General features: G+C 41.5%; 1 protein-coding gene across 1 annotated transcript; it reads right to left on the reverse strand.

Annotated features, from left to right (window-relative positions):
• Nucleotides 1-1,296: 1,296 nt before the first annotated feature.
• Nucleotides 1,297-7,273, reverse strand: Pcdh20 (protocadherin 20). Its single transcript, XM_031362369.1, has 3 exons — nt 7,242-7,273; nt 6,681-6,917; nt 1,297-5,579 (listed from the first exon to the last, which is right to left on the reverse strand). Exons 2-3 carry the CDS (start codon nt 6,810-6,812, stop codon nt 2,853-2,855), a joined length of 2,859 nt encoding a protein of 952 aa, XP_031218229.1. The 5' UTR covers nt 6,813-6,917; nt 7,242-7,273; the 3' UTR covers nt 1,297-2,852.
• Nucleotides 7,274-8,634: the final 1,361 nt, after the last annotated feature.

Consider the following 8,634-nt stretch of genomic DNA (forward strand, 5'->3'; position numbering starts at 1 on the left):
GTGTGTGTGTGTGTATGTGTGTGTATGTATGTGTTTGTGTGTGTATATGTATGTGTGTGTGTTTGTATGTATATATGTGTATATGTTTTAGTTTTGAACTCTTCTTGATAAAAGTGTATCAGAAAAAAATAATACATTTAAAACAAATTTATGGCCAAGAATCAAGTATTACAAAAATAATGTGAATTACTCACCCACCCAGATGAAATTGCTATATTGGTTTTATATATCCAAGATCAAATTAATGAACCCTTTCCTCCACAGTGTAAGATGTATTTGGCAGGGCAAATATCAGACCCATCCCTTCATCATTAAATTGGGCAAGGGAACTCACTGGCTCTCAAACTGTTAAATGGATATTAGGGCTTTTAATGAATGGAACAGTTATCTTGGTGCCAGCTTAACTAACAACATTGACATGATTAGCATACATTTTGGCAACTGTTCTAGCACAGGGTCTCAGGAAAAAGAAGCTTTTATGTCTAAACTTAATTTACTTCAGCTTCCCCTGCTATGTCTGCTTTTACTGTGAACAAATAATATGTAAAGGAAATCCTACAACAAAATTATTTATAAATGCACAATTTTATTAAGGTCATTGATGATATTTCTCATGCAAGAAATGAAATTCAATAACCATCCCCCCAAACACATGAACCATGTTCAAGTTGTGAAATGAATAGAATGTTTTTCTCCCTTTATAATGATGCTAAAAATCATGAAGCTTGTGGAGCACTTATTTTTTTATTAATGCTGCTACATGTCTTTTATGTAGCTTCTCCTTTTATAAAAAAAAAAAAAACTAAGCAAAACATGACTGGAAATGAATGTGTTCTCTCTTTGTTATGTAAGAGTTATGAATGAACAGTTTATGGGCTTAAATGGTTTTATAAGTCTCTTAGTTTAAGTGCCTATCATACAAAAGGAACTTCATAAAAATACACTGAATTTTCTGTCTTAGATTCTGCTGCCTTAAATACTTATTTATCCAGATTTTCAAAATGAAGAAAACAAGAATAAACAATTAATATAAATATAATAAGTCCTGTGTTTATGTTTTAAGCTTTTTCTTTATGGTGTGCTATTATCTTAAAATTTTGCAAGTTAGTGAAATGCAACAAGCACAGAGGTTGCTAGAATGTGAGGGAACACATAGTGATATTAAGTCTATAATTAGCTAATGTAAATATAGACATGCATGAGTGCAAATTTTCATAGGAACTTAAATATACAAGCAAATTCTCTTCTATATATGTCTATAGTTTACACACCCTTAATAATTTACCCAGTGCTTAATTAGGTCATGGATTAGTTTAATATAAACTTTAGCATAGCAGAACACTACCATTTCTCACATTTAATCCTAGAAACAGACACCAGTAGCAGGCACTTCAGTGAAAGAACAAGCCCATGTTCAAATATAAAGTGGTAAAAATAATCAAGAAAATATGAAAATATAAACTTTTAATTTGCAGACATATAAACAATTTTGGTATGGTACAGACACATGGGGATGATAAGCAAAGTGACTCATTTTGAAGCTAACACATTTCTTGTTTATACAGACAGCTTTGCTACAGTTCTTACATAAAATAAAATTTCCATCTCATGCAAAGAAGGAAGCGATAGAAATCACCCACAAACCAGTTTTCTTCATTGCAAAAGAACCGGTAAAAATTAAATTATCAAAAGAACCTGCAGATGGGCTTACAAATAAAACTTTGCATGTATTCCAGAACCAAATAAAGAAGCCAGAACTTTAGCCACTGGTCCAACACAACTACAAAAAAAAAAAGTATAACTTTCATATAAAATGCCTAGCTCAGACAACCAACAGTATACAGTAGCCTTTTGAGGAAAATTCAATTTGAATACAATTTTTGTTTTTCTCATAGGGTAGGTTAACAGAAGTGTTCCCAAGCTAACATAAAACCCATGAAAAAAATTGCTGCTGACTGGTAAAAAAATGCACTAAGATATCATAAACACCAAGCAAGCAAGTAGAGATTGAGAGGGACACTGATGCGTGTCTTGCTCTTTTACTAAGTGCAATGTCTAGATGCTTTTCACATAAGGAAGAGTGCTCAGATGATTCTCTCCCCCTTTAATTCTATCAGATGCAGCAGTAAAGCAAACAGAAAGCAGGTGAGGTTAAACAAAACATTGCCCTCTTCAGCAGGTCAAATTTGTAACACATGGCAATGTTTTGCTCCTTGCCCCAAAGGAATTGTACTTCTCTTTAAATGCCTTCTCTTTCAAACTATAATCGATGTACCTATGAGGTAATACATTTTCTGTTTACAAGTGGATTTCTTTTCTTTCTTGTCATATATTTAACTAGAGAATTCAGTTTACCTTAATTTTACATTTAATGTTAAAAACAATATATTTAAAATATACTCTCTCCTTAATTTCCTGTACAACAACTATCATGTACAATGCCACAGTTCCCTGCAAAGGGGAACCTGGTGCCCTCTTGTGGTGAAAAGACATTTTAGAAACAACAAAAATGTACTTCTCTTACCTTAGTCTTGAGTTTTGCCAGTCATCTGCTTGGTGTATTAGAGCTGCCAGTTATATCCAACATTTTAGATATATATATATGTATTTATATATATATATATATAAATAACAATGATATAGCTGTTAGTACTAATTTTCATTTAAAAATTCTGTACACATTTTATAACTTCTGATTTTGAATTAAAAACCTGTAAACAGCTTTTTACAATATAGTACAAGTTATAAATTAATTGTCCTTTAGTGGAACTGCATCAGCACACCATTGTCTGTGTGACAAAGACTGCCTATGGCAGCTATAATGTCCCTCTATGTTACTCCACAATGGCATATCAAATGTTAGAAATATCCACTGGTTTTCTCTCTCTCGTACACAAGTCGATCTTTCGTTTCAGTGGAATCTGTACTTCCAAATTATCGTCTTCCCTGTGATGCTTTTTACCTTTCCGTAAGCAGATGTATATTCCCATCCCTGTAACTAGTGTGATGGAACCCAAGCTTATGACAGACAGAGCTACCAATGTGGGCATACAGGACATAGATTCTACCTTCCTATGAGTTGGCTCTATTGAGATTTGTGGTTCTTTCTCTTCTATATTAATTTCTGGCTCCTTTCTCAAAAGGCTCTCAATGTAGCTCTCATTACTGACAGTGTCATTGACAAATAAGTTCACCATGACTGTGGAATGGAGAGGTTCGGGGTATCCGTGATCACTCACTTTCACCAGTAAGCGATGCAACCCATAATCTGTCTGCAGCAAGGCTTCCTCCAGAGTGATGTTGCCAGTCTTGGGGTCAATTCTGAAGGACTCAGGCCTGGGACCTCTTCTCCCTATGATGCTATAAGCTATGACAGCATTCATGCCTGTATCTTTGTCAACTGCATAGACTTCTGTTACTGGTGAGCCAGGGAGAGTAGAAGGTAGGACCAGCAAATAAGACATGTTTGATTGAGGAAATAAAACAAGAGGAGGGTTATCATTGATGTCCAGAAGAAGAATTGTGATTTTTGTGGTAGAGGAAAGAGCAGGCTCACCCCCATCGACAGCCTCCACCCACAGAGTGTAAGAACTTTGCTGTTCTCTGTCTAAAGAGACTTTAGCTCTCAACATACCCTTGCCTGTATCTATGACGAAAATGTCACTCTGGTTCATTACCGAGAGGGCTACCCATCCATTCCTCCCAGCATCAGCATCTGTTACACTAATGACTCCAATTTCGCCATATCCTGGAAAATTTTCTGGCACAAAAAAGCTGAAGTCCTTGTTGATGAACCTCGGACTGTTGTCATTTTTATCCAACACAGTGAGGGCCACTGTAGCCACTGATTCTCTGGGTGGCGTCCCACAGTCCACTGCTCGGACAGTGTACCTGTACTTTTCTTTCTCTTCTCTGTCCAGCTGAGTAGAAACTGTCAGAATCCCAGTGACACTGTCTAAGGAAAAATAAGATGGAGCATCGGGTCCCAAGAAGTAGGAAACACGGCCCATCTCTCCACTGTCAGCATCTGTAGCATAGAGCTTCGTCAGAAAGGCATTGGGTGCATTGTTTTCTTCAATGGTCAGTTCTATCAAGGGTTGAAGGAAAACAGGGGCATTGTCATTGTCATCTAAGAGTTGTACTTTAATGATTTTCTTGGCATGAAACCCCTCTGAGTTCCAGGCCACTACAGCTATTTCATAGAAGGGCTGCAACTCATAGTCCATAGGTTTTGTGGTTTCCAACAAATATTCATTGTTGTAAGGCTTGTAGGGTGCGAGCCTGAATGGCCCTTCACCATCCAAGTAGCAGTTAATCTTGTATTTACCTTCTGGATCTCTGATGGTGAAAAATGCAATTGGAGTATTAACAGGCTCCAGTTCTTTAAGATACACAACACCATCCACCTCATTTGCTATGTAACGTGGGACAATTTCTGGGGGTCTGAAAACGACTTTGATGATCGACACAAGAGCAGTGATCACTGCAGGGATACAGCCAGGCCCATTAGCCAGGATGGTGAGCTTATGTGTCTGCTGAACACTCCCACCAATCTTACTGGAAAGCTTAAGGACTCCAGTAACTTCATCCAGATGGAATAAATCCTTGGATTCTTGTGGAACTTTCTGGCTATAACTATAAGTGATCTGTGCATTTGTCCCCAAGTCTCTATCCACAGCCTGGACTGTTGCTACTGGGGTGCCCACTGTAGCATTTCCATACACGGTGACATTAATTTGTGAGTCTACAAAGAGAGGACAATTGTCATTAATGTCACTTATGCCAATGGTGAGGGTGGCACTGCCCAGCAGTGGTGGAGACCCACCATCCTCAGCTATGATGATGCTCACATACTGGTCCTGGGTTTCTCTGTCCAAAGCACCCATGACAATCAAGTAGGGTGTGCGCTCCCCATTCTCATTCTCCTCCACGTCCAGGGTAAACATGCCATGGTAGTCTAGTAAGCGATACGTTTGCACACCATTAATGCCTACATCAGGATCCACAGCAGGATGCTCTATCGCCAATCGGGTATTTACAGGAGAATTTTCTGGGACCCAAACCGAGATTTCAGAAATGGGGAACTGCGGAGCATTGTCATTGATATCCCTGATGGCAATTTTCACCTTCACAAACCTAAAATATTCCTGAGGCAGAACCAACACATCCAGAAGCAAAAGGCAAGAGTCAGAAGAAGGAGAGGAGGCAATGGAGGTACTGCCGCCCCAGGCAGCCCCTCCATCCCTGTCCAGGCACAATGCTTCTCTGTCGATCTCCTGTGCAGAAGTGTGCAGCTCCCCGGAGCGGTTGTTTAGGGTCACATACTGGCCACTCAGTCCCCCAGAGGCCAAGCTGAAAGAGAGAGGGGGGTTCCCCTCAGCGGCAGTGTGCTCTGGATGCAGCAACTGCTGGCTCTGTCTCCCAGAGGCTCGAGGCAGCAGCCTCAGGTCCTCTGCCAGGCTGCCTATGAGCACTCCCGCGGGCAGTCCCTCATTTAAGCTGTACAGAAGCTCGGTAGCACGGCTGTAACTCGCGAGGCAATGGAAGGGTCCCACGAAGAGGAAAAGCAGAAAAACATGCTGGAGTGAAGGAAGGGGACAACGGTGATTACACACTCCAGGAAGCAGAGATCAGAGTTAGGAAGTGGCGACCCGCCTCCCAGGACAATCCTAACCCTCATCCCTATTACCATAAACAAAACCCCCAATTGGAACTGAGCGAAGTAGAAACTTGCTGCCAGAGGGGAAAGATCTGTGGGAAAGAGCTGTTTCTGAAACTTAACTCCTTTCTCTTCATCTTCTATTCCGCATCCCTCCTCTACCCCCAACCCCCCCGCTCTCTTCATCCTCTGGTAACTACCTTCTCTTAGTTAAGGCTTAGAATCTCAAACTTTAAGGCTTTGGGTCTCTGGAAACACAGAGCAGATCATACTTTGACTCAAATGGCTGGCTGCGCAACGCGACAGGAAAACCTCCCCGTAGGTTATGGGGAAGAAAGGGAGGGGAAGGTGGCGAAAAGGACTGAGCAGTGCACGATTTACAGCTCAATGAAAAGATTCTGCCATTAAAGTCCCAGAACACATAATGTGTTACACCTGTTTTCTATGAGGCCAATAAGAACAGCTTTATCGGTAACAACAACAACAACAACAACAACAACAACAACAACAACAACAATAATATGGAAAATTGAGCCGTACTACCTACCAGCCTTAGGGAGGAAAGAGATTTTCCATTTTAATCCGTACATGAAATCAAATAAAGTGATCTGGGTCTCTACCTTTTATTATGCCCTCTACCTCCTGCCAAGCTGACAAGCCAGCAAAGTAAACGCGAAAAATTATTATGCAAAAGCATTTGTCAGTTGCAGTAGACAGACGATTCAAGCTGACATTGGACACAGAAATCAATCTTTACAGCCTGGAATATAAAGGGGATTGAGCGCATCCTCGACCCTCCACCTCATGCAACATTTCTGCTTCAGAAACTTCTTCTATGGACCTGGGGGGGCCAAGCTATTTGTTTAAAATAGCTTGGGCTCTGTATCCCAAACTCCTTTCCCTCCCCCTATCCTCTCCTGAAGTTTGCATTCTGGGAAAACGTTTGAAAATACCGTCAAGGAGTAGAAACAGCTGGAGAGCATTACAACTTCTGGAGGACCCAGGGTTCGCGCATCCTTACCGGCAGGTTCCTGTGGCTGGTCCTGCTGCTGGGACGATGTAGATGCCCCATATCCAGGCAAGGGTGCCAGGTCGCTGGGCGCAAGCTCACTGCCTGGACCAGCGAGCTGCGCGCGTTCCCTCGGCCGCGCATTCCCTGGGAGGCTGCAGTCAGAGCGCTTCAGAAGGGAGGGTGGCAGAGGACACTCCCTCTCTGTTCATGCAAATCGCTGGGGAACTTCAGCCAATAGTCACTGGTCTGTCAATTAAGAACAGAAACTCGGATGGACTGAAAAGCCCAGGGCCAGAAGGGGGATATTTACACTGTCTGCTCCTGGAAGTGCTATGCCCGCAGCCCACCAAAAGAGCCAGAATAAGGAAGGACTTGCTCTTCACAGCTGGGAGGAGATGCCACCAGGTCGGGGACCAGAGCGCATGACTACTAGCCTTGACAAGCCTCGCTCCTTACTGCACCACTTAAATCCCAAGTCTACAGGTTGTTAGTAAGAAAGAGAAAATTGAAATAAACAAATAAGCCCCCACTGGTGTCTGAACGCACAGACATGTTCCCACAAAACCCTACTTTGCCAACCAGTTCCTCCCCATCGATGTAGATCCAGCAGTTGTTTGCACAGCGCAAGAAAACACACTTTTCTCAAACAAGAGCAGTCTCAACTTCTAGGTGCCAAAGACGCAAGCCAGAAAAGCAAAGCTATGAAAATCCGCAGAGGCTCTTTCACGTTTTCATTTTAATCTTTGCTGTTGGTGATGGCAAAACTGATAGTATCCGGGGGCACAAGTTTTTCTCGGTGTCTGCCTGGAGGTTTAATTTTAAAGGTAGCTCCAGTTTCTAGCTGAAAGACAGCTTCTAGGTGAAAGACTAGAGAAACATGGTGTGTGTGTGTGTGTGTGTGTGTGTGTACCATGTGTGTGTCTGTGTATTTGTGTATTGCAAGTAATACCAGCTATCATTCTGGAAGGGGAATACTGAAAGGAAAGAGGGCAGTCACTGAAGCTTAAATAGAAGAGGGGTTGCTCTTCAAGTGTTCTCATTTCTCTCCTCACTCTGCTCTTCTAAATGCCTACTGGGAATATGCCCCTTTACAAACAGGTCTTGGAGCTCTCCAGGTCCAGCATTCAAAATGCTTTGCTACCTTTTCTGATTCTAATCTTCAACAGTTTGTGACCTGTAATCTTTTATGAAATCAGTTAGTGGGAGGGTCCAGGACATTCAGTCTGTGGAACTGGCTCACCTACAGAGTGTCATATAGGTATTGGCCAAAGGCATTCAGCTTCTCTTCAAGTGTATATTCTCTTCACTAAGCTTCCAAATTTCTCCTAACTGCCCTAAACAAAGGCTTGTTGGCCGAATGGCTAGTGACTGCGTTAAGACCAGAAAAATCTGTCTCTGGCATCAGAAATAGCAATTTTCTGTGCTTTCCAAAGGAAAGCTAATTTAATTTCCTTCTACTCTGTACTAACCAAAGTAGAAATTGTTTGGCTAAGCTAATTGTTCAGCTTTTGGCCCTATTTTCTCCTTGATTCAATTAATCCTAGATGGAAACTCATGAACATTGATAAAGTACTACATCAGAACACCTGGTATGTTCTGATGCTTGTTATTGCAAAGTTGTATTGTATATGGAAAAAACAAAACACTAAATTACAAATCTGACAAATACTATGAACATAGCTCTTACAGCCCAGTAGGAGTGTAGATGAAACAACCAGTCCACATGTGCACATCTGGACAAGGTCTTCTGGGTAAAAGGCCATTCTGCATCATATAAACTAACCACATCCAGGGAGGCACGTTTGCCTCCTCTTCCTTAGTCCTTTCTCTGCTAGGTCTGCCCTGCAGCTGAACTTTTACCAACATTGGTAAATATTTACCTTGGAGTCTGTAGTCAAGACATTACTGGACTCTAAAAAAATCAGTACCCTGCTCCATCTAAATAGTGTTTATGTTTTAATGC

This window comes from Mastomys coucha, unplaced genomic scaffold (genome assembly GCF_008632895.1).
Source record: "Mastomys coucha isolate ucsf_1 unplaced genomic scaffold, UCSF_Mcou_1 pScaffold9, whole genome shotgun sequence".
Taxonomy (NCBI): Eukaryota; Metazoa; Chordata; class Mammalia; order Rodentia; family Muridae; genus Mastomys; species Mastomys coucha.

What these genes read in the sequence shown, in the direction of transcription:
- Pcdh20 (XM_031362369.1), bottom strand. Translation starts at nt 6,812, where the DNA reads ATGCGCGGCCGAGGGAACGCGCGCAGCTCGCTGGTCCAGGCAGTGAGC. An exon ending in CCAGCCACAGGAACCTGCCG is followed by an intron (nt 5,580 to 6,680) that starts GTAAGGATGCGC and finishes CCTTCACTCCAG; the next exon opens with CATGTTTTTCTGCTTTTCCT.